This window comes from Lagopus leucura, unplaced genomic scaffold (genome assembly GCF_019238085.1).
Source record: "Lagopus leucura isolate 7727_CA_CO unplaced genomic scaffold, USGS_WTPT01 109-15_obj-0_obj, whole genome shotgun sequence".
Lineage (NCBI taxonomy): Eukaryota > Metazoa > Chordata > Aves > Galliformes > Phasianidae > Lagopus > Lagopus leucura.
This window is the reverse complement of record NW_024968216.1, coordinates 1-26,770: the sequence shown is the minus strand read 5'-3', so window position 1 is coordinate 26,770 and position 26,770 is coordinate 1. Positions and strand designations below refer to the sequence as shown.

Genomic DNA, 26,770 nt, shown 5'->3' with positions numbered 1-26,770 from the left:
CTCTCCTCTCCTCTCCTCTCCTCTCCTCTCCTCTCCTCTCCTCTCCTGTCAAGATGGAAGCCTTTACTACTGTAGGCATAGCCTCAGAGTATCTCATTTAAAATGCCTGCTTTCTGAAGGAAAACATCTGTGTACTGCTATATCCCAGAAGGTAGACCTGGAATATGATTGATTGACTGAAGGCTTTATGATTTTTCAACACTAGCAGAGTGTGTAGCATACCAGCCCTCCCCCCAGCCCCAGATGGAGAAATAACTCTGTGGTGGTTGGAGGACACTCAGGTTGTAGGAAAACTTTCCTCTAAGCAGCAGCAGGTGAGGTGCAGGCTGTGTCCAAAGGCTGGACATACAGCAGTGTAGGTGCACCCTCGGATCCCTGAAGGGCTCAGCTCCAAAGTGTTAAATCTCCTTTTCTCTTTCTGCTCTTTCATTGCTAAGCCATTTGAGGACAGTCTCACTATCATCATTTTTGGCACACAGCAAAGAGGCGTCCTGCCTTCATGGACCCCAGCCATGACACTTTTCAGGAAGATCACCTTAAATAGGTCTTGTTCCAGCCCAGCGGAACAAGGTGATCACTAAATGAACTCTGCCACCATTAAACACAATCTCCCCTGAGCATCCTATTCTGTGCTGAGATGGCCAGTAACACCTGGAGTAAGAACGTGGTTGTGGTGTCTCGCCATTGTGGTGCAGGCTGTGACCATACAGATGTGATCAGCATCCATATGTCCCTAGATGCCTGCTGGACACTTGTGCAAAGGTTAGGTGTCTCTAGTACTCTCCCAGTAGGTTTTTAATGGAGAGAGCCACTTGCTTTTGTCCTTTCTTGTAATTTTATGAGGCAGAAGCCCCCCAGCCCCAGGCAAGCAGCCAGCCTGCCACTAGCTATTCACTTTAAAATTACGATGGAGCTTGAAATAAAACACAGCCGCAGACTGAACCCGCTAACCCTCAGTCCAAAGGTATTAAGGCTGCTGGTTGATTGAGACAATATCTAGTTCTTGGAAATGTTTTGCTTCTAGCACACTGGCTGATTAGGAAGGGAGGACGAGGCAAAAAAGATAATGATTCTGTATTTGCTGTGGAAATGGCAAGTGCAATTAGAATTGCCAACTGAGTTGTGATCAAAATTCTGATTAATTACTTACTGCTATTTCACAGAGAAGAAATTAGTGCGTATCTAATTGGCATTACTGAAATGTATTCCATGCCTCACTTGCATAAATTAAATGTAAAGAATAAATCTACTGTGTGTGTATGAGAGAAAGAATGGGAGGGAGTAAAAAGAGAATGTATTATACCAGGCAAGATCTGCAGGTGGTGTAAATCCGACCTGCTCCCAGATGTATCTGTATGCTGAGGCTCGGACCTGAGTTGCTTAGAGAGGTGCTTTGCATCTGGTTCTTTGCTGGGAATCTGAATTATAGAAAGAGGGTATCAAACCAGAGGATCACAGCATCCTTTCTTCTCATCTTATCAAATCTCACTCTATCAAACCAACTCACAGCAGTATCAAAACCTATTTTCAGCTCGCCGTGCCGTGGTCCCCCCCGCAACCATACCATCAGAGACTTCCTATCGCATGATTTTTGTTTGCTTCTTTATTTCAGTTCCAGCCCTGCACATGCTCTAGGCATATATACACGATAATGGCAATTACACATTGTACAAAGCACATCAATAATTTTAGTAAGAAAGAGAAGGAAAATGCAGAGCTATGATTCCAGTGCTTTAATCGCCAGGACCACATTATGTCAATGAGGCGGGGTCACAGAGGGCTGATGGGATAAACTCCCACTCTAGGTTCCAGCATCCAGCACTGAAGTGCCCAGCATGTTCTTAAAATTAAATGCATGCATTAAAAATGTATCTATCTGCATTTAGTTTCCCTCCAGTGTCTATTTGCTTTTCCTAACCAACAGCAAAGCAAAAGCGACCCAAGGTGGGTGCTTTGGCAGTGCGTCTCTAAGACCTCTACAAGACATCTTGGTCTATAAGATGTCACATTGGTACCTTGACAGAGAGGGCTGTTGATGTAGTAGGGATAAAAAGACCCTCCTCCTCCACCCTCTTACCCTTCAGATAACTTTTATTCTCTAAACCCAAATAGGAGAAAAGCAGAAATGTGGAAGCAAACTGGCTATCTCCTTTTAGTAATCTGTGAAATTTGCTATTAACGTTGAAAGTGAATATTCTTCTAAGCAGTGACTCAGTTCTTGCAAGCTATAGATATACCTGTGCTGAATTTAAAGGATCACATCAATACACTGAAATTATAGTGGAATCATGCGGCTAAATTAGTTGCCTTGCTGTGACTTGCTGTTGTCTTTGCTTTTCTTCTCCTTTTGACTTTCTTCACTGTAGTGGCATGGAAGCATATACTCTAATCATAAATATTCTTTTTTCTTTTTTATTCTCTTCATAAGGACCTGATGTCCCACCTCTTTGATAAATATTTCACTTCTGGTCACTTGAATCTAACCACGTCATTACCAGTCAGCTCTAATGTTCTTTCTTTTCCTCTTTTCCTGTCTATGCCTGCATTATCTCCATGATCTACTTTTCTGTCTCCCTCCCCCTCCAGACAGCTTTATTAAATTCAGATCTCTACTTCTGAGGTCTCTCTGTCTGAGTGTTTGTGCCGTGTGAGCCATCAATAGCAAAAAAATAATCCTAAAAAAAAACCCACCACAAATAGATTCCCTCCTGTTCCTCCTTCCCTCAGTGTCATTGGCAGCATGGGGATCCTTTCCACAGTGCATCCTTTTGGTTGGGTATTCATATTACAGACCGCAGGAATGTCAGAATTGTTTACTTTTCTTGATCTTCAGGGGAACCCACTTTGCAGGAAAACGTGAATGCATTTTTGACCACTTTTGAACAAGTGCTTGACATACTGTAGTGTGCTGCTGGGCAGGACTTGGGTTTGGAAGGGAAATCTCTGCTAAAAGCTCTTCCCCGGGGAAACTATACATAAAGGCATGCCTGTGGTCTTCAGGGAGAGTGAATCACAGCATCATAGAATGACCAAGGTTGAAGAAGACATCCAAGATGATCTAGTCCAACTGTCCACCTACTACCCACTAAACCATGTCCCTTAGTAGAACATCTACCCATTTCTTGAACACCTCCAGGGATAGTGACTCACCCACATCCCGTGGCAGCTCATTCCAGCACCTCACCACTCTTTTCAAGAAGAAATTTTTCTTAACATTCAATCTGAATGAGTGGTCATAGTCCAGATGTCTTGATACGGCAAAATTGTAAAATTTAGGACTGGGTCTGCTTTCTGCTTACCTGAATTAGTCTTTGTACTTAGTACTTAATGTAATCCACACCTAGAATGAGCCTTTGCATGCTCAGAGGATAGTACAAGCATGACCTACAAGGCTTTAGCTAGGTGTCCTCTGCAATGGCTAGGTGAGACCTGAGAACTGAGCAAAACCTACCAGACAGGTTCTTTTTAGGCTCTTTAAACTGACTGGCTCTTATTGGCACCCTGGGAGCTGAAAGCTGCCTTCTGATGGCCCAAACCAGCAGAGAACCCTTTCAGGTTTCTGCCAGACAGGTAGCCTGCCAGAGAAGTTTATGAATTGGGATGCCCAGAAAATAGAGAATATTCTGATACTGCTGATATCGTCAAGCAACAAAGTGAAAATCATGCTTGTGCTCGATGATACCATGCTGTCTGGTAGTAGTGGTGTTACGCCAAAAAGAGTAGATCCAAAATTGTCCACATTGTCATTTTTTTTTCATGAAAGGTTAGATAATATAGATTATTATGCATGAAGAGCATCCTGTGAATACCAGCAGAATGTCTAAGCTCAGCAGCCTTGGGCAATCCTATATTGCTCTGCCTATCTTAACTTGGTTTCAGACCTCTTTTGTTCACCAGCACTAAGGCACAAATGAACTTAATGCACCTGCCTGGCTTCCTGCTCTCAGCTAGCGAATTCCCACATGATGGAGTTGAATGAAATTTTGTAGCAATTGAACGTTTGTATGCTTAACTACATATTCGGGGCAATGGTAAATAAATGCTTAGCATCCCAGTGCTGAGAGATCAAAGATGTTACTGATTGTCATATTTTAGGGCTTGAGCATGAGCTACGGACCCTCAATAAGTTTATACAGCAATCACAGAATCATAGAATGGCCGGGTTGAAAAGGAGCATAACGCTCATCCAGTTCCAACCCCCTGCTGTGTGCAGGTCACCAACCAGCAGCCCAGGCTGCCCAGAGCCACATCCAGCCTGGCCTTGGATGCCTGCAGGGATGGGGCATCCACAACCTCCTTGAGCAACCTGTTCCAGTGCCTCACCACCCTCTGTGTGAAAATCTGCAATCTGCAGCATGAGATCCTTGCCCCCTGTAGGAATGCAGCTTTATAATTTTATTCTCAGACAGGATGAGAACCTCAGCTGTCTTACATTGGCCTAAGCATCAAGCTGTCATCGCATGGACCACCTGAGGAAGTGGCCTGCTGGGAATGCATTTTACACATCCAAACTGAGACATCCAAACCTCTGCAAGCTCAAACAACAGAAATCACAGGGAGAAGCAGAGAGCAAATGGGTTTCAGTTTTAGTCCCTTCAAGCACCAGACAGCAGGCTGTTACTTCTCTTTTCAGCTTCCCATTGCAGGCTGGGATGTTTCCAGACTAAACAAGTCCTTGTAACTGAAACCCTGCCATCATTTATGGAAGTACCATGTGCAGCATGGCTAATAAATAAAAAGTTAAGAAAAATAAAAAGACACCCTTGCCACTATTAACAAAAGACTCTTCAAAGCTATTCTTTTGCTCTGGGCTTTTACAATAATAAGCTGAAAAAATACATTAGAGAGCAGACTCCTTTCTAGCCACTTCATATTTCATTTTGCCTCTCACTTGTCTATTTATTTTCATGTCTTTCCTGATTACTTCTCAATTGTAGAAAGACAACATTAGGCACAATGAGTTTTAAATATACTCCCTGGCCAAAATAACTCCAAGGGTTGTCTGAAATTTCAAACGACTCACTGGTAAATCAGGAATAAAATGCAAAAGGAGCCATGCCTACCCGTCAGAGTGGGACAATCAGGACTTCATGGGTGCTTGCCATGCTCTGCCTGTGTAGTCATTATTTTTTTTTTGTTATGTGGGCATTATACCATGCAATCAGGACTCGACATTCTTTTGATGTTATCTTGTAGATGGAGAACACTATCTGGTGAAGTACATCAGATCTTGCAGCTCCAAATCTCCTTTTTTGTCTGTCCAGAGGATTCTAAAAGGTCAAGAACAGGGCTTGGATTGCCTGAAACAAGCACACAGGACTATATCCAAAAGTATTTTGAAAACTATTTTCAAAAGCAAGCCTCAAAAGCTTCTTCAAACCATCCTGCATGTGTGTGATCTTATGTATGAAAATATCGTTGTGATCTCAGACCTTGTTTGAGTTAATTTTCAACCCTGGTGGTTTCTCTGGACATACTCCAAACAGTGGAATCTGTCCCAGTAGATGTATAAAAGCCTAACAGCAGATAAACTATAATTTGGAATAAAGCTCTCGGAAGCCTGATCTAACTTTGTGGTTAGCTTTGCTTTGAGTGAGAGACTGAGCTAAGGAACATCCAGAAATCTCTTCCGACCTATTTTTCCTGGGGCTCAGTGTAGGTATGGTGCTTTAGGACTATGCCTACGAATGCACTGGAGTTTCTTAGAGCTGTGTTTGAAACAAACCTCCCTTCATCCTGTGATTCCAGAGGTTAGAAATTAATTTTACAGGCTCTCGCTGTCTGCTCAAATGTCTCATTTGCTATTATTTTTCTACTTCTGTGCTTCCTGACTTTTCCCCTGTTCATAACCAGAGAGTACAGCTACTTTAGAGGTGTGAACAGAGCAACAGTCTCCCACTAATTTCAAAATGTTCAATGAATACCAATGCCTATAACTCTGATTATTCTCTAAGCTTCCCCGTCTACATCATTAGGAGGTAGGTTTATGTCACCTAACTTAGCTGTCCAAAAGACAGGCTTTCAGTCCAAGTTAGCTACCTGGCTTCCCCATGTCAAACTAGAGACAGATATCTCCAGATGTGATACAGTCATCCAAGGGAAAAAGAGAATGAATGACCCTCTAAAAGTCTCTCTCTAATGATTATTGTCTAGATGAGCAGCTAGACAAGACAATTAGCTTAGACTAGATGCTTAACATTTAAGCAGCTAAAATTAATGTGATGAATCCCATTCCATGTGCTTTAGTAATGGCTCTAGCCTTTGTATCTCAAATTTTATCTCTTCATATGTTTTCATAGGTGTTCAGATTCTGCACTGTGCTCTCATATTCATTTCGACTTCTAAGGCTTAAAGTACTTGCCTCCTATTACTGTTCATTCTCATAAATATGTCATGGTATAATATAGCTGTCTGTACCGGTAATGAACTTCTTCTGCCTTAAGATTCAACTTCAGAGTCAGTGCAGGACTAATATTGCTAAAAACGACACTAATGTGTCTCACATACTTTTGTGCTTGTGAATGTTTCTATCATGAGCACAAGCCTTCAGCTGAGTATGGTACAAACAGCATTTTAACTTTTTCTATAACTTAGTTGAGCAAAAGAAAGAAGGAAAAACCAGGAGAAAAAAAAAAAAAAAGAGATGAAGCTGCTGATAAAAAACTATTGGACAACGTAGGGAGGGAACTCAAGAACTCACCTCACCTGTTTGACCCATGGGTACCACTTGTACTTGCATTGCTCACAAGAGAAATTAATAAAACTCTTTAACAAAAAATAGTCTGATATAGACTGATTCCTAATCAGTAGGCTTCAGGATCTTGGTTTTTACTTGTTTATTTATTTGCTTACTTGTTTATTTAGCATTTTAACTAGAAACATGATTTTGAAAAATTCTAATCTGTATCTCCCAGTTGGAAACACTTTATATATATATATATATGTTCGTTCTCTCCAGATTGAATGTAGGAAACCAACCCCCCTTCCTTGCTTCCTGCTTATCTTTATGAATCCTCTACGAGCTGACCATACTACTTCAGTATGCTAATTAAATTGCTTCATACCATTGCTTCGTTGGTGTATCTGGGGGAAAAAGGGCTTTTCAATAAAATAGTTTTAGGGAAAAATTTTACAGCGTCCCAGAACACAACCATTTCTCAGATCAACCTGAAACTTAGCATTATTCTGTTATTTAGTCAAAATGTTTGATTTGCTCATGAATAACAAAAAATAAAAAGAAAAGAGGGAACTGTTTTAGGGCAAATGACGATCACTGGTTTGTTCTCTCCTTCTCCTGTGACTTACTCATAAAAAATAATTGTAATCTTAAGCATAATTCTAGCTTGAATACTTCCAAAACATACAGGTATGTGGTGTTTTCCTTCTGGCTCATTTCTAATGGAAAATCAGTCTCTTTTAGAGTCTGTTCCCAGGACCAAAGACCTGTTCTCATTGGGAAGAAATGATAATAATAAATAGTAAAACGGAGTTCCTCGCAGATTTTATTTTGAGGCCGTTCATTTTACCCCCAAACTTTATTTTTGCAGAAGAAAAGGATGATTTGTCTTTGCAGTAAGTGCCGGCCAAGAAGGGAGAGAGAAGCTGAGAACCTTCCAGCCCGTAACAAAACCTGGAAGCGATGGTCTTAACAGAGTTCAAGTTTATTTGACTAATTCTTTCACCACTTGTCAGAGAACATACTTTTGTTTGCAGTAACAAAACGACCTCTTCCCTCTTCCATTTCTCCAGTGAGTAGTGCTGGCACTTGTGTGGAGCACACATTACTGCTAACCGTTACGATGTCTGCTGTCAAACTCATTTATTTATGCAACTGCTGTAGAAAGGCCCCAGGCCCATAAGCAGCCCTGAAAGATTTCAGAGCCCTGGTGTGGGGTCATGAAAGGGAAAGCAAGGGGGAGGGCGAAGCCTCCACTGGTTATGAGAAAGGAACTGACACAGGAAATGGTCACATATGGCACACATTTATTGTGTCCGGGACTTCCCATTCAAAACTCATTATATCTGCAGCTCAGAGCAGTGCATGGCACAGCCACATTCATTTTGGGGGTCTGGAATCTGATGAAATTGCTGTTCTGCTTTGGGGTGGTGGTGGCAGTGTTATCATTCCTTGGCTGGGGAGCCGGCGGTTGGAACCATGCTGGCAAAACCTCTGATGCTTGCTGCCTCTTTGCATTGAGCAGAGTGCTTTTTCTGAAGATTCATGCAATGGCTTTGCTGGTTTGGGAGAGGAGAAAAGTCCTTCTGGGCTTTAAATGCAACTGGAGGAAGCCACTAGTGACTTGAGGGGAAATGTAATGGAGAACAACTTTGGTAGCAACACAAGAGACAGATTGGCATTTGCAGAATAGCTCATTTTTTCAAAGGCGAAATAATTTGGGCAGGAAGACAGTTCTGTTTGGGTTTTTCTCTTTTAATTGTCTATTCTGGGAGGCAGTATCCCTCCCATACCCAGCTATCATAGAATCATAGAATGGCCTGGGTTGAAAAGGACCACAATGCTCATCCACTTCCAACCCCCTGCTATGTGCAGGGTCGCCAACCAGCAGAGCAGGCTGCCCAGAGCCACATCCAGCCTGGCCTTGAATGCCTTCTGTTGGCTCATTGAATGATGGGTAGAGGATAAAATAGTGGGAATACTTTGATTCTGTTTTTCTGTTTGCTTCATGAGACGATCTAAAAAGCTCTAGTCAGAGCCCTGGGTCCTAGGAGCTATACAAATCCCCCAGTCGGTACCCCTTAGCTATGCAATGATGTATCCTCCAAGCCCTGTGTTGATCCATGCTCTCCTGTGAGTGTTCTCTGCATCACAAAGGACAAGAGTAATTCAGCAGTTTGATCCTTTGTCCTCCCATGCACAATATAATGTCAACTTATGTTTCCTTTGGCTGCACGTTAGAGTTATTCCCTGAGTAGAAATCACAGGGAACTTTGTGTTGCTAAGATGGCTAAAGAGACTCAGGTTCCCCAATCAATAATGGTAACAAGGGCAAAAATCCTCTCTAATTCTGCCTTTCTAAGAGAGTTTATTAAAGTGGTGATCAAGCTGCTCTGAGACAGTGCTGACAATAGCAGAAGTGGACTTGATATGTACTTCTCCTGAGTCAAAAAGTGCTTGGGAATGGGTGCAGTATCCCCCTGGTTGCTTCTGCTACATCAAGAGAACTGCTCTGAGCCAAGGAATTGATCACAGGCAACCCAGCAGATTACAAAAACATTCCTGTTTTTGTAAGACAAAGTAAGAAGCCTGTCCAAAAAAATCTATCTGTAGGTGGCCACTACCTTCTGCATGGTCAGTCCCTCTGATAGCGCAGGGTGTGCCATGCCAGCTCAAGGGCAAAGAGCTGGCCATTGCATTGGTACTGCTTTTGTTTTGGCGGATGGAATACCTTTAGAATCTCATTTCCAGTCTTATCTTCAGGGCACGGACAGCCAAGTTATTCTTGTGGTGGCAGCATGGCATCTTAGAAATGCTTTGCCCCCATAAGCAGTTCGACACAAGGCTGGGCATCTCAGACTGTCAGACTCATCTCACCTGAGAGGGCTTAAGATATACTTAGGTTATCCTCTCAAACTTTCTGATATTCTTTGAGTTTGATATTCTCTCTCAAATGCAAAGACCAAAGATGTTATCTTTAACTTAAGGAGTTCCAGAGCTTTAAAACTCTTGACAGCTTGGGGAACATGAGAGCATTGCTATAAAAATATCCTGTTCTCATACAATCTCTAGGCATTTCCTTTTGACCACTGCTGGAGATCATCCTAGCCTGGATGTGCCTCCAGAGTCTCCTGTGAAGACCTGTGTGCTTCTTTTGGTCGATGTATTACTATACTATCTGGGAACTGAAAAAGTTTGCAACTTTATCATTTGTAACTTCGAAAGAAAGACTCTTATTTATAGCACATATTGCTTACCTCTTAGGCATGGGCAAGCTCTAAAGTGTTAGTGCTCACGTAATACATATATAGGTATATGAAAGATAGAAATAGTATTGTATTTCATAATGAACAAATATTATGAATGTGTGTGGCCATGTCCATGCATGAGAACAGTAGACACAAGAACAAGTATTTCATGTTCTATGCCTGTTTTTCTATGGATATGCAAGGCAAAGGAAAGGACCAGTGCAGATCCTGGGGTTCATGGTATTGGTGAGCTTACACTACATTCTTTCTTTCTATGTGTGCACTAATAACCATCTTTTCTGTGCTTGGGCATCCACTTCAGCAGAACTTGTAGGAACACAGTATCACTGAGTCCCCAAATGTGACTGAAATTGGATAGTGAATAGGAAGTTGAGTGGTTTTTATGAAGGAGTGATAAACAGGAGAACTTAAAACCTCACACATCATGTGATCTTATGAGGCTCATTTCCTTCAAAAATCATTTTCTTTAGGAGAAAGAATTAGCAGCCTAAAGCAAACACTCTTCTTATATGCACACTGGTCCCTTGTCTCACACACGTGCTTACACAAATGTATGAGCAATCACTCTCACCTCCATGTGCTGCCATGTGTCAGTTCCCAGCGCACACTGTGTGCAAAAACTTCCTGGCATTGCTTGTCATAGAGTCATAGAATCACCAAGGTTGGAAAAGACCTCCAAGACCATCCAGTCCACCCATCCACCTACCACCAGTAATTCCCCACTGCACCATGTCCCTTAGTAGCCCATCTAAGCATTTCTTGAAGACCTCCAGGTCAGTGACTCCACCACCTCCCTGACCAGCCCATTCCACTGCTTGACCACTCTTTTAAAAAGAGAATAAATTTTTCCTAGTATCCAACCTGAACCTCCCCTGCTGCAACTTGAGGCCATTCCCTCTCATCATATTGCTAGTTGTGCAGAAGAGACGTATCAGTATATTTACCCTCTGTGTGGAAACCGGTACATTCAGTTGCATGATATTCCTAATTTACAATCAGTGGGGTTTCTAAAAATGATGGGGAATGACTTGTCTCAACATCTGCTGAAGGTGACAGGCTCGCCTGCACTTCTGCACACGAAGATCTACAAGATTAATGCCATTGGTTTCAAAGGACGAGCACAAAAGCACGAGGAGCCTGTGCTAGGGATTGGATAGAAGAATTGGGTCCAAAATTATTTACAGGGGACATCTGAACTCAAGAAACGTAGAAAACCTTTTGCACGACAAAAACGACTGACCTCAGAATAATTTACCTTTGCACACTGCCACATTTCCCAAGTCCTGTTGCTGGGCCTTTCTTATTTCACATTTGAATGTCAGCAGGTCAAAAGGAACAGTTAATGCTGATGAATATTTCCCCCTCAGCAAAGATATGTGCTGGCCAGCCCAAGGCCAATGAATCGCAATTTCTAAACAGCATCCCATTTATCTCTCCTCTCCCTCTCCCTCCCCTGCTTGCTTTTATATTTTCGTAACTATAATTGTAGTTAAATTAGAAATAACTGACGGGCAAATCCAGTCAGATGGAAAGAAAATTGTGGGAGATTTATTTTATTTTGATAAAAACCTGACGTTGCCTTTTGTTTTTGTCAAAAAAAAAAAAAAACCAAAAAAAACACAAAACAACCCCCCCAAAAACTACTGTATTTTTCCTTGTACCATGAATTGTGAGATCTATCATGAAACGGGTAAAAAATTATTGAAGGAAATGGTGGTGTTAACCTGAAGGGGAAAATCATTAATGTTGATGTATTTCATTCGATTTTAAATGTAGAATTTATTTCATTTTATTTTATTTATTTGGCGTTGGGGAACTGGGGAAAAGGCAGGAGACTTGCAAAGGACTCTATGTGCCTTTAAGTCAAAACATCTATTTTAAAAGCACTCTTCCCTCCTTCCCTCCCGCTCCATTTTTCTAAATAAAGGATATGAGATGTTGTTGTTGTTGGCTGGTTTTTTTTTTTTGTTTTGTTTTTTTTCCTAAGCAAAGAGGACCCCCTCGGCACATTTTTCTTTTCAAATGTGAAATGAGGTGGAAAATCCTCATTTCACGACAGGAAGGACAAATATTGACACAAAGTTAATATTTGTCAGGAGCCCTAGAAGCAACCTGAGTGCTCAAATCTCATATAGATATATATGTTTGTGTGTGGCCATGTGTGCGTGCATGTTATATCTATAATTAAATAGTAATGTTGGTTTGATGGTAAGGGAATCTGCGGAAAGCAAAGGCACAGATGCTTTCTGTCTCCTATTTCTCTCTTTCATGCACTAAGCAGGGCACACAACGTCTCCTCTATCTTCCCACCCATTCCTAGGGTCTCCAGTTGACTCATAGAATGAATCAGAGAACGGCCTGGGTTGAAAAGGACCACGACAACCATCTAGATTCAACCCCCCTGCTGTGTGACTCACTGATTCCTCTTGTTTTCCCCCCATTTTTTTTCCATCTCTAACATAAGTGCAAACGCACACGCGTGCACAAATAGAACCCGTTTAATCAGATTTCACCCCATTTACGAACGAGGGGAGCTTCTGGAATTTATCACTGTTATTGCTCATTGCCAATGTAAATAGCACATGTCAGCTCAATGTTCGGTGGTCACTCAGTATTTATTAAGCCCTGTCCACCCTGGCCTTTTTTAGAGGAAAGCCCTGGGGCGGATTAGCTGCTGGCCCTGACGCACCGTGTCGCTTATCTGTTCACATTGATTATGAGAGTCAGCTGTGGCCAGGCCTCACTTTTTCCCTCTCCTCTCAGGCCCCTCTTACAAGCACCCCTGCTTGGATTTTCATGAGGAAATAATCAGATTAGGGCTTCAGCGGCGAGTTCATATGGAGTTCTCTTTCTCCAATGTGCTACTAACTGAATAAACGTGTTTTGTGGTAAATTGCAAATGACATTATGATTACTAAGGCCAGCATGGGTTTCATTTAAAAGTGATCAAAATTGCAGGCTGCAGAAATTGTGAGTGGCAGATAAGGCCGTTTGGAAGGAGACGAGCAGCAGTGCGTGTGCATGCATGGGCGTGCAGGGAGGCGAGCAAAGCTGCGTGGCAAGGCAAAGGGAAGTCCTAGGAAATCACAAAATATTGGCAGGTCTCGTGTCTCTGGAGGGAGATGGAGTGACTTGAACATTTCCAGCAGAGCAAATGAGATCTGCCAACCTTTGGGGCTGGCTGCGTGCTGCAGGGCGAACAAAGATGCTGCTCCCTCTCCCTTTGCCCCTAGCAGACACCTATTGCAAAACAGTCCTTCTGGTACAGCTAGAAAGGGAAAGATAAAGCTAAGAAAAAGGGAGAAAAGGGAGAACAACAAGGTGGTGTCTGAAAATAGAGTGTTTTTTCTATAGATCTTGTCTCACTGGGACCTCCTTCCTGAGCAGCCTGTGACATCTGTGTAATTTCGCTGTTTTCCTCTGTGACGAATGGAGTGAGAAATGCTCTTTGAGTCTGCACATGCGGAATCCCCTTGAAATAAGTCATAGGTAAATGTCCATGGGATTCCAGGAGCCAGCCTGCTTTCTCCAAGCTCCTCTCTTTTCCAGCAGCCTGTCATTTTCTTCTAGCAATGACTTTCCCAGTCGTGATGTCGTGCCTCTAAAAGGGCACAAATGCCCTTCTATTCATTCAGAACTTTGTGGCTCTCACGAATGTCTCTCTCTTTATCATTAATACTAAACATTGCTGATCTGTATACACGTCCCCAGGACTACTGAACAAGGAGCTCAGTAAGTTTAGACATTGGCTGAGATTTGCCTAATGCACTCACAAGCACAGCTAACTAGGGGAGAGCAGGCTTGGGAGGAAAGGAGGATTATAGCTGGCTATGGCAGCAAATTCCTCCTTTGATTTTGTTTTGAAGGAAGGAAGGAAAAACAGAAACACACATCTTTTCCTACGATGCTTCGGGCAGAAGTGTTTATGTTGTTGGTGCCTGTATTTGAACTCATTTACTTTTATTCTCTCTTTATAATCAGTGATGATCTCATCACTGTGGCCTGAGGCACAATTTCTCCCATGTTAAAGCAGAGACTTACATTTGATCAGATGGAACGTATCCTAACTCAGAGGACTGCATGGACTATATCTCCTCTGCACAGATCCATAAAAGGGTTCTAATGACTCCTCTCCTCAGACACTTAGAAAGGGATTGGCTTGCAGATTCTGGAATATGTGGAAGTGTCTTAGCTCCTGTTGCATTTCATGAAAAATGTTCACATGAAGTATTCCCTAAAGTTGCTTTTGCATTCCCATGGGTCATACTTATAGGTATAGCTACCCTAAGAGGTCCGAATGACTTAGAGCAATTGTCCTTCTGTCATACTTACTCCTTCAACAGTGGATGTAATTAATTGTCTAGAATGAACAGGGCAAATATGTGTAAGGCACTCTGAAAGTAATGCCTCTTATTTGTTTCCGTGGAAACTACAACAGATGCAGAGAGCACAATAGCACTGTTTGATAGAGCAAGTTCTCAGCTACAAAACACAGTTTTTCAACAAAGTCACCACCATTAGCTGTGTATTTTCAGTAGTGATGAACTAGAATCCACGTGCCTTGCTCATAAAAATCTGCACAAGTGGAGATGATCCACTGTTCCACAGCTATTATGATAGCGTTGTTGCTAGGAAGATGTTGCCCAGGCAGTCCATTTTTCTTCAGCCTGAACAGATGGAAGTTAGGGTATGCAAAATGCAGACTTGACTGTGGGTGTAGTAGGATGGGCCAGCCAAGATGGGCTACGTGGTCCGTGGTCTTCAGACTGTCATTGGGGCTGTAAGAGAAAGGTTGTCTTCTCTGGCCTGACTCTGAAAGTTCAAGTTTTCAGCTTATCCAGCATCATAATGTAGCTATCAGAGTTGATGGTTTGTCTGGGTTCCAGGAAATCCAGAAGGATCAAACCCATTTTCTATCCCAAAGACAGTGCATATCACTTTACCTACTGAGATCTGTGTCTTGAACATTTTCTTCAATGAGGAATTCACATGTTGCCAGTCCATGGACCTCTGTTTTGACTCTGACTCATAGTAGTGACACCACGTCTTGTCACTGCCCCTCTGCTGCCATGTGTCACATGGCAACAACATGTAATAGCATATTGCTGGGAAGGTTCCACCTCTACTGTCATCCCACCAACATCGATAAGCATCATAAAAAAGAAGGCATTACTTTCAGAGCAGCCCATGTACTACCAATTCTCAACTATTTTCAGGTTAAGGTCTTCTTCAGGTAGATGTAGTTTCCATCTGTTTAATACCAATAGCGTCCAGACCTCTCAAAACTAGTTAGAATTTTAGCACCTGCAAAAGTGACTTTGAGCACCAAATGGGAAAATATGCAGCAGTAGCACAAACTGTTGAGATGACATCTGATACTTTTTTTTTTCTTTCCCCACCTCTGCTTGTCCTTCCAGGAATTTACAGAGATGACAGCAAGTGTGTCTTCAAGCCCTCAGTACAAGGCTACTTCTGCAAACAGGCAGACTATGCATTTGTCATCCTGGAAAATTTAGACACCAGCATGGTCAAGCAAGAGCTGTTTCCAGTAGTAGCAGTGACTGGCAGCTTTATGGATACCTTCAGTGACGGAGCTTCAGATGCATCGTGTCGTTCTGCACAGCACCCTTCTGCTCTCTTCTCTGTACTGCCAACCACCAGACTCACAACAGTTTGTTTCCCAGACCTAACGCCTCTGATTTTCAGACTCTACCTCCTCAGTGGGCAGAACTCAACCAGACTGCCCCTTGCTATTTTCTACAACGAACCCCTCAGCCTTCGTGTCTTCACTGAAGGGAAATATATCTCTCCAACTCCATCTTCCTTCTCGTGGAATGAAGGGGCAGGAACCAATTATTTTAGCTTTGAGGACAATCTTCTCTATGTCCTTCTTCATGAAGAGGAGCCTGTAGAAATAGTCACTGGCCTTTCTCTTCATGTGGCTTTCACTGTGACTGAGACCACTGGGGAAGAGGGTGAGGCAAATATCATGCATCAATTGGCTGATTTCTTGCAGGTTGGTCATGATCAAGTCAGAATAGTCTATCGAGTGCCAGGAGGTGAAAGCATGTTGGAAGTCATCTCAGACAATGCTAGCAAAAAGAAATATCACTGCCCCAACATGACGTTTTGCACGACCTTTCATAGCAGATCTGGATCATGGGGACGAGGGAGAGCAGCAGTAAATGCTCGAGTTGTGCAGTCGTCTGATGCAGCTGGTCCATCAAAAGTGCTGATTTTTGAATTTGGTGATCCACCAGGCCACCAAATAAATGAGTTCCAGCGTTCCTTAACAATTGACAGTTTAAAGATCCTGGCTAGTGCAGTTATCAATGCTCATCAGACTGGAGACCTTCAGACAGTCCTGGGCTTACCGGTTGATACTATAATGGTGAATCAGCCTGACTTACTGTTCTCAGGAAGAGATAATAGGAGGTAAGTGTTCTCCTGCAGTATCCTAAAAAAAATGTTGATGCTGATTAAAGTGGATTGAGTGAATCAAATCACTTGACCTGCTTAATAAGACACAGAGTAAGTTCCCCATTTACTGAAATATGACTGAGGTAAAGCACATTAAAAAGTTTCCCAAACAGAGCTGTGGTGAAGTATTAACTAAAATCCTGACTCTGATCTAGCCAAATTATCATGACATTTTCTCGGTGCTCATGGATGTCTATGTAGTACAAAGCTGTTCATGATATTTTAATCCAGGAATGGATTTTATGCAAGTCTGCCATGAAATTATAAAGTAGTAGGTAAACTCAGTGATTTTTAAGAGTTCAAACTACTGAAGCCCTTAACTTCTTAATAATGAAATCTATGAGTGTTTATAAATGTGCTGTGGTAGACAGGTTATTGCCCTAAATCACTCTCAGGCCTAAACCTTAGAATCATAGAATCACCAAGGTTGGAAAAGACCTCTACAAGATCATCCAGTCCAACTGTTTACCTGTCACCAATAGTTCTCACTACACCTTGTCTCTCAATACAACGTCCAAACGTTTCTTGAACACCTCCACCGTCAGTGACTCCACCACTTCCCTGCACAGCCCATTTCAGCCCATCCCAGTGCCTGACCACCTTGATTCGTATGCTTTAATACGTAAAGCCAGAAGAAAAAAAAAAATTGCATTTTCTAAGTACTGTACATACATATTTTCATACATAATACATAAAGTGCATGGAAGATGAGTTTCTGATGCAGGTGGTGAAGGAGACAACGAAGAGAGGTGTGCTTCTCGACCTTATAGGGGCAAACAGGGAAGGGGTAGCTGGGAATTTGAAGGCTGTGGGCAGCCTTGGATGCAGCGACCATGAGATAGTGAAGGAAACGAAAAAACTAAAGCAATAAGTAGAATTGCAACCCTCAACATCAGAAGAGCTACTTTTGACCTCTTCAAGGACCTACTTGGAGGCATCCCATAGGTTAGAACATTGAAAGGGCCCAGAATTGGTTGACATTCAAGCATCCCTTCTTCCAAGCTCAAGATCCTTAAGAAATCAGCCAAAGGTGGCAGGAAACACACAGGAATGAGCAAGAAGATCATAGAAAAAAAAAAAACATGAATGGAAGAAGAATTCTATAGAATGTGGAAAAGTGGTCTGGCAACTTGGGAGGAATACAGGAATATTATCAGGGCCTACAGGAATGCCACAAAGAAGGCTAAGGCCCATTTGGAATTAATTCTAGGGTGGGGGGTCAAGGACAACAAAAAAGGCTTTTTTAAGTATGTCAGTAGCAAAATGATCACAGGGGAAAAAGTGTCCCATTGCTGAATGAGGTGTGTTCCCTGGTAACGGGATGCTGAGATGGCAGAGATACTGGATGTCTTCTTTGTTTCAATCTCTACTGCTAAGTTTGCCCATGAGGAATCCCAGACCCTGGAGTTAGACAGTCTGGGGAAAGGAGGATTTTCACTTGGTCAAGGAGGATGTGGTCAGAGATGATCTAGGCAAAATCAATGCAAATAAATGCAGGGATCCTGATGGGATGCACCCATGAATGCTGAGGGAGCTGGCAGAAGTGATTTCCCACTTTATCATCTTTGAAAAGTCATTGAGAATGGGAGATGTGCCTGCAGAGCCAGTGCCACTCCAGTCTTCAAAAAGGTCAAGAAGGAGGAGTCAGGCACCTACAGCCTCAGCTCCACCTATGGGAATGTGATGGAGGAGCTTATTTTGGATGTTATCTCCTGGCAAGTGGAAGAAAAAGAGTTTATCAGTCAACACAGATTCACTAAGAGGAAATCATGTCAGGTGGATGGGGCCAGGCTCTTCTCAGCAATGCCCAGTGACAGAAAGACACAAACTGGAACATAGGAAGTTCCATACAAACATGAGGAAAATGTTTTTTCACTGTGAGAGTGGCAGCAATGGTATAGGCTGCCCAGAGAGGTTGTGGAGACTCCTTCTCTGGAGTTGTAACCTGCTGTAGGGAACATGCTTTAGCAAGAGATTGGATTGGAAAGGTCCCTTCTAACCCAATGATCCTGTGATTTCTATGATACATATGTGCACATATGTGTGTGGGTAGGTACAGCATCAGGCCTGCATCTAATTTTAACAGAACTGTGCAGGACAGCCCTGCACTTGAGAATGATTTCCCAATGGGAACTACCTTTTGAGCTCTGTCAGGTAACTAGTTGTAGGTCAGTTTTGTCTGCAGTAATTTTTTATTGATGTTCTGTGCCAAGGCTCAATCTCTGAAGGTGATTTTCTCCTCCACAGCCACAAACAGTCCTGTCCTTCCTTCCTCTGTCCTCATCTTGCTCCTTTGAGCCTTCTTGCAGCCTCTGTTTGCAAATCCAGATGGCAGCCCTTATCTGCAGAGAGGGCTGAGAGGAGCAAGACTGAGAGGGGAACAGACAGCAGTATATTTCAGCTTCAGATCCTGAATCTGTATTAAAAGCAGATGGGAAATATGAAAAAGGTAATATCCCATCTGCTTTTAATAGGGGACATGGGATTTGATGCCTGGCAACCTTATTGTGTATGCTCTTGATATTGCATAATGTTATTTTTGATGTTGTGCACTACTGAGCCTTACCCAAGTATAAGCATATTCCATCTACAATAGAAAGAAATTGAATTTGTCTAAGACTTATTTTCTCTAATTAATACCATATCCTCTAACTTTCTACCACTGACCCCAGTACCATCCTGCTGTCTGTTGGTGGTAGGAAGTGCTATTCACATGCTTAACTTTTCCACTAGGCACAGTGTGGCTTACAGTAGTGGTGAACCCTCATTAGGGTTTGCTTCTCTGGGGACATAAGAGTCATTGTTTTGACTTGATTTGTTTGCTAAGTAGTACCATTTTTAGCACAAGTGGGAAATTGTTATCTGCAAGATAAACTAGGCCAAACTTTGAAGATACACAATGTTTTTTTTTATCCAGCTTCACTATTTTCAACAGTGTGCTTCTGTTATGATGCAGGACACCACAAAATGTGGCAGCAAAATCTGTAGGAAGCTTTCCAGTCTGTGGTAGCAAATGTTATCCTTTATGCTATTACATGACATGTTGTAGAGTGTGACATGTGATCTCTCATTCACTGTCTGTTACTGATATCAGATCAAAAGGAGCAACAAGGAGAGCAACGTGAGTTACAATGCGAGTCAGGAGCAAGCTGCAGTTTTTTGGGATAAGGTCACCAGAACGCTATTAGAGGTCTATAGGTTACCAAACACACTATATAAGATAGAATCATCAAATCACTGAGGTTGGAAAAGACCTTTAGGATCACCAAGGCCAACCCCAATCCACTCCCACCATGCTCACTGCCCACAAACCTCAGTGCCACATTGAACACCTCCATGGACGGTGACCACATCACCTCTCTGGGAAAGCTGTGCCACTGCTTCATTGCTCTTTTGGAGAATAAATGTTTCCTGTTATCCAAGCTGACCCTCCTCTGGCACCATTTGAGGCCATCACCTCTTGTCATTGTGGGACGTAAGCAGGGATCACCTAGATGAGAGGATCACCCTGTTCTGTGTGCCAGGAAAGAAGCTTTTCAGCTACATATTTTCAAGCAGAGATGACATTTTCATTGCACTGGAGATTGATCTACTGGTTGGCATTTGGGAAGCTGTTCCTATCTTTCCATCTGGGCATGCTCTTTGAGCAGCAGAGATCAAAGCAAAGCCCGGTGTTTTGTTATAAGGACAAGAGCAGGGCCAGCTTGCAGCTGCATACTCACCATCTCACTAAGGAAAGACCTGGGATGCATATTCAAGAGAATTCTAACTACCAAATGGGAGAACCAGCTCCACACCTACACACACATAGCCGTGTGGGCTCCTCTGCTGCGTTATTTATTGCTCCCCATCAGTCACAGACTTTCTGGGATTACTCATGGCTGACATTTCTGATGCAATAAGGCCACAGATAACTCATGAAATGAAATCAGGGCTTTCCTGTTGGGACATGTAATATCCCCACTGTCTATCTGTCTCTCTTTAGGCAGTACATGCTAGCACAGGCAAGGATAATGGGTCTGGGATTACAAGTCAGGATAAGTATACCTATGCATTTTTCTGTGAAGGAAAAGAGAAATGTTTTCACCTCAGAGTGATGCAAAATCCAGTTGGGATTGAGCAAAATCTCAGATATTCACAGAAGCTGCACTCACACAGGGCCAGCCTTCCTGTGGCTTCAGACTTGTAGCTCCTCTTGCTTCTAGCCAACAACAAAAAGACCATTGCTCAGCAGAGACTGCCTGCAGTTATCACATAACTTTCTCCTTCATTATATATCTGTGTTTAAATATCTGCTGCAATGTATTCACAGACAGGAATCTCTCTCTTGCAAAGTTTTCCTCATATCAGTATGTATATTAAAGTACAAGAGAGTACAGCAACAGAAATATGGGCAAATTTCTGTGGGTGTCTTTATACAGAATCAGAAATACAAAAGCCAGACAGTCTTCCAGATGCCATGTAGTCCCTATCCCCATAGTGGAGCAGGAAACTCACTGATGCCTGATGGAACTTTAACATGTTGCATACGGAAATTTGCAGGCATTAATCTTCCCTTATTAAGAGCTATGTTTAGGGTAGCACGTGAAAGATAATGTCAATAAAGGAATTAACACTGATTGAGACTCGAGCAGTAAAAGTGAAGCAAATTGTCAAGGAACTGCTCATTCAGACAGCAGAACCAATCCAGCGAACTAAGGGAGAAGTCAGCACTCATTGCCTTATCACACAGCATGCACACAAGCAGGCAGTGTTGGAGGTGCAAACTGCATTAATGCTGACAAATCCTGACCCTGGCAACAAACTTTGTGCAGGTTTTAGGCTGGCTGTTGAGTGTAATTGCACAGAGCTTTAAGAAAGCTCTGGAATGGACTGCCCAGGGAGGTGGTGGAGTCACTGACACTGGGGATGTTCAAGGAAAGACTGGATGTTGTGTTGAGGGACATGGTTTAGTGGGAGTTTAGTGGGAGCTATTGGGAATAGGTGAACAGTTGGACTGGATGATCTTTTACGTCTTTTCCAACCTTGGTGATTCTGTGATTCTGTGAAAGGGGGGGGGACTGACAACTTTTTTTTACTTGTGTGGGAATACTGTTTTCCCTCCCAGGGTGGGCAAGGCAGGATGCTGAAAGTCCTAACCCCAGAGCTGCAGCACTGGAGGCTCTATCAGGGCTTTATCTGGAGCACTCAGATGAAGTTAATTTGCTGTAAATATCTTGGGAACATTCCTCAAATACAAATAGCTGAGCCCCCTTTTTGGCCAACATCTCTTATCTTAGCTGGAAGCTTTCCTCAGTGTGCAAGAGCTCGCCATCCCCCAGCGAAGCTACTTAGGAAAGGAAGCTGAAGACAGCTGTGGCTGAACTGGGACCTGCTGGTCAAGCTGAAGAGTGAGAAGAGAATGAATGCCCAGGCAGTGGAAACAGGGACACGTACTGTGGGAAGAGTATCAAGAAGCAGCCAGGCTACATAGAGATGAGGTCAGGAAAGCCAGGGCCCAGCTTGAACTGAACTTGTGATGCTGAGAAGAACAAGAGAGGCTTCTACAGATGCCTCAACCAGAAAAGGGAAGTCCAGGAGTGCGTGCCCACCCTAGTGAGTGACACAGGCAAGATGGTAATAACAGACAAGGAGAAGGCTGAAGTACTTAACAACTTTTTTGCCTCGATCTGTGATGACTGCTCACCACACAGCCCTCAAATGTTTGCTTTGGTAGGATGGGGCTGGGGGAGCAACATCCCTCCTACTATAAGTGAAGATTATGACCACCTGAGGAACATGAACATCCACAAGGTTGTGGGTCCTGATGACAGTGCATGTCCCTGTTCATTGCAGGGAGTTAGGCTAGATGGTTTTTAAAGGTCCCTTCCAACTGTAAGGATTCTATGATTCTATTCAGCCACCTAGTTAAATTATGGAACACATGGATAAATTTTCTGTGAAACCTATAAGGTTTCCAGTCAGATGACTGGGATTCTGTAGTGGGCTGTTGTAGGAGTGATGGCATGAGAAGCCTAATGGGATTAAAGTGGATGCTAACCACATATAAACGGTGTTATACCATATAAGAAGTCATGATTGTATTGTATTGTAGGAATCAAGATGAATTTCAGCGTTTTGTTCTTAATTCCTAACTCTTTTCAAACTGGTAAACAGCAGTTCAAGGATCTGCCAACAAGAGGTACACACCATGGAATCACAGAACCATAGAGGTTGGAAGGGATCTCAGGGGATCAACAAGTCCAACCTCTGCTGGAGCAGGTTCCCTATGGGAGGTTGCCTATTTCAGACATATTTATGTGCAGATTGCCTGTAGTGCACAGTACAGAAACCGGCTGGATACAGTGGTGTCTGTCCATAAAACTGAGTGCTTGACTTGGGGGAAAAAGAAAATGGGGTCAGAGTAGTCTGTCCTTTTGTATGCAATCCTTGTGTGAAACCAGTGTTTCCCTTGGAAGTTTTCAAAGGAATCCCTGTAATATCCCTTTGGACGACAGTCATGGGGCTTGATGTTGCCACTCCAAATCAGATAATAACAGTTTTTCATCAGACTGGAATTCAAGTTTTACCCACACTGTAGCTGTGATGGAGACCACAGCTTGCGGCAGCTGTAGACTTCCAAAAACCAATCAGCTCCTCTGAGAAGGGAGCAGGAGGGAGGAAGGGGGAAGGGAGAGCAGAGGTGAGGAAACCGCTGTCAGCAAAGAGGCAGGTCTCTGTGAGAGGAAGAAGGGATTTATTGCCATACATTCTCTGCAACAATATGGATCTTTGAGGGTTTTTAATCATTTAAAAATAAAGGGGATCAGTCCAAAGGGAGACTTCACTGATTCTCTGCTTTTCTCCAAGAGGCTATAGCTGTTGGGATCAGCTCAAGAGTACACCTGAGAGCCAGGAGGATACCCATCAGCTTTCTCAGAGACTGGAAAGAGACCTGATCCCAGGTCAGGCACTCTGTGCTGGCTGCTTGGCTTACATCACACACCTATGTGATTTCCCCTTTAACCATTAATGGAGCCTGTGGTAAAATCTACTCCTCTGATCATTTCCGTGGTGTGAATGCACAGCACAGCTAAGTCTCTGAGGGGTCCATCCTGTCCCCATTCTGACTTGTTTAAGGCCTCTACTGGTAGAGCTGGGCTGGTGTGACATGACAGTGAGTGACAGCTGTGTTGGCTCTGAGGTCAATCCGTGTCACTGTCACATCATACTCTTGACATCGCATGGAAAAGGGAGACAAATTCTTCCACATGCTTTGTTAGCAGGAGCCTGGTGAGCAAAGGGTTAAGTGGCTTTGGTTTCTGTGTCTTTGTAGGGATGTGTGTACATATATATATATATGGATATGGGTATATATATATACAGCCCTCAGTTTGGCTGTAGGACCTCGCGCCCGCAGGCCACAGTCACATTATCATCTGGAAATTGGATAACGACAGCACAATGACAAATCCAGGTTGCTTGCAATAAGGTGCTAATCCCTTTGCTTTAATATCGGAGCAGCGTGTAATGATGTTTGGACATCACTCCAGTTTACTGACGACCCCACTGGGGCCAGCAATAGAAGCGTACAACTGTCTAACAAGCCGTCAGGTGACCGCCGTCGTCAAAGCAACGGATGGTGCAATCTAATCTTCCCTCCATCCCTTCCAGCTCCCAATAAGGGCCAGATTATAGAAGTGGCCCATCAGTGCTTGGTAACTCGAATCAATTAACGTTAATTCGCACAATGCTATGATGTATTGTGATCACTTTCATTTCAGAGAAGGGGGAAGAAATTGCTATAATTCACCTAAAATGAGGTTGTCTATGGTGCTGAGGTATTAATTGGGTGTCCATATTAAATGGAAAAGGAGCATGGTAGTGAAGGAAAAGTGGATGAGTGACTCTCTTGGCTGCTATTGACCTATCAGAAGAAGACAGTGCCCTTTTCCTTTGCTTTTATCTATTACAGTTTTCCCTATTGCGTGTCAAGTTGATGTATTATAAAAAATTCATTTGGTGACCTTTCACCCCCCTAGCAGATTAAACAATTTCACTGGGATGGCATCATTAACAGGGCCTTGCATTTAATGATGATTTCTCTAAAAGGCCACGGAGATTCGATTTTAAGCTAACAGATTTATTGCACTATTATAACATATCGTAAAAAACTGTACCACCTACGGTCTGGTTTTAGGATAGAAACTGTTTAAGAGTTTATGTGGAGCTTAAAGTGATATTACCTTGGGATATGCAGCAGCAGCGAAGCTCTGACCTCCGGCATGATGCTGCTTACATTCAATAAAAGACATTCCTCTGACAGAAAGCTTTGGGAGCGTGTTATGGAAGAGACCTGGCTTAGCTCCTCACCACGAGCAGATAGAGTTCTGAGCACAGGTATTTCCACTCAGCTCCAGTGATTAATGGAAGCTGCTAATGAAGTTGGAGAGTGTTTCCTTTCTGTTGGATGGACTGGTTCTGAAGGGTCCTCTCATCCCACCATACCCTTGAGTGGACCCAATAGGGTCCTCCTGCCTCTTTTTTTAGGATGACTTCTCATTGCTCCAGCCCGTAGGACCCTGCCAGTTGCCTCCACCAGGCAGCTGCTCACCTTCAGCCTTTGGTGTCACTGGGATCATAAAGTGGAAAAGGAAAGCTATCTGAGCAGGGAGGAAGGTTGTCCTAATGTGGGAGACATTTCTGGATGTTCCTGGGCCACTTTTTCAGAACTTGTTCAGTCTAACCAACTTATCTGATGCTTTCAACTGCCACAAAATATCCAGCTTGTAATGAAGGCATCTTTGCTTCAAGAAATGAATGCCATCCAAATGATTAGATAGGGAAGCATATTCCTCTTGCCCAGCCTTGCCCACAGCTCATTTGTTTCTTACCCCAGTTCATCACCAAGTCAGGCCCCATTGCTATGTCTCCACATGCATTTAGGGGCTCAGGTTTTTGAATTTAGGTCTTACTGGCTCAGCCTACGTGTAACAAGGGAGACATCAGCAACCATGAGTTCTTTTCTGCCCAACAGCCCCACCCTCATAGACATGATCAATATAACTTTGTTTACTTGTTTATTAGGGAAAGCTGAAACCTGCTTTCCACTGTTGCTTCTGTTTTTGTCTATGACATGGGAAATCATGGGAATCTGCTGAAACATCCAGCAGAAGCGGCCCAGGCACTTCGTGTATGGCCAACCTCATCACCATAAGACAACAGAGGACACTTCTCCAAAAGGCAAAACTACTCACAGCCATTCCAGTGAATCTGCACCTCCTTTGCTGTATAGAAGTCCTCAGACTGTGTGCCTTTTCACTATAGCAGCATCTTCCTTGGCCCTGCCACCTCCTTTCAGGAACAAAATAAAAACCTCTTGGCTTTACCAAGCGATGCATCTTGATGTTATCAGTACCAAAAATTCTTCCCAAACTCCTTCCACTTTCAAAGGTGTATACTGATGCCAGGCTACTAGTACTGCAGGCATATCCAGACAGTAGTTTAATTAAATTGCCTGTGTTTATGAGTAAATTAAATATGCAAGGGAGCATGCTGTGTCAATAAGTTCAGATTATATGGATCAGCCCATGTCCCTAAAATTAAATCCTTTCACACATCATTTCAGAGTAGCCCCAACCAAACTGCCTGGGTCTGTCTCTGGCTAGCTTCTAAACCATCTGGGAGTTGTCTTAGGCTTTGTTGTTGCCAGGACCAGAGTCTGTGACGGGCTGTCAGTCTGTCATGCCTTGACACCTGCAGTAGATGCTCTAATTTGTAACATCTCTAACTTCCTTGCTACTGAACAATTGGACTTGGTGATCACAGAGGTCTTTACCCACCCAAATGATTCTATGATTCCAAGGAGCAGAGGCGTGCTTTCTTGCAGAACCTCAGCATCTTCATTAGACCTCAGCCCTGATGGTAGAAGGTTTAGGAGCCTGACCCTGACGTTACTGCTGACCCATGTATCTTGAGCAGTGCCTGCTTGCTTGCCGCCTTTAGGAGAGCTGCAAGGCACTGAGCAGCCGAGCTGCTTGCTGTCAAGTGCTGTCAGCAGGGAATTTCAGACCAGCCTGCTCCTTACCAGTGAGACTTCAGGGTGGTGACAAAACAGCATGCTCTTCGTGTCCATCATGAGGAAGGCAGATTTCCTTGCTCCAGCCCTTCTGAGGCACAGCAATTTCCCATCTCCCAGAGCCAGAGCTGTGCCAAGAAAACCTATTTTCCTAGCAGCAGAAATCAACAGGGAAGCAGCAGGATGCTCTGGTCTTCCACACCAATACCCGAACACGGGAGAGTGACTAGCTGCACACAGGGCTGCACCCTGAGGCAGGGGCTCCCTCACAGCAGGAATAACATTGGG

The 26,770-nt window shown here is 43.3% G+C and overlaps 1 protein-coding gene across 1 annotated transcript; it reads left to right on the top strand.

Moving 5' to 3' along the window:
* Window positions 1-15,374: 15,374 nt before the first annotated feature.
* Window positions 15,375-21,783, top strand: LOC122193521 (fibrocystin-like). The gene is made up of 2 exons (XM_042894327.1): window positions 15,375-16,380; window positions 21,705-21,783. The coding sequence occupies exons 1-2, from the start codon at window positions 15,470-15,472 to the stop codon at window positions 21,757-21,759; spliced, it is 966 nt and encodes a 321-aa protein (XP_042750261.1). The 5' UTR covers window positions 15,375-15,469; the 3' UTR covers window positions 21,760-21,783.
* The last annotated feature ends 4,987 nt before the right edge of the window (window positions 21,784-26,770 follow it).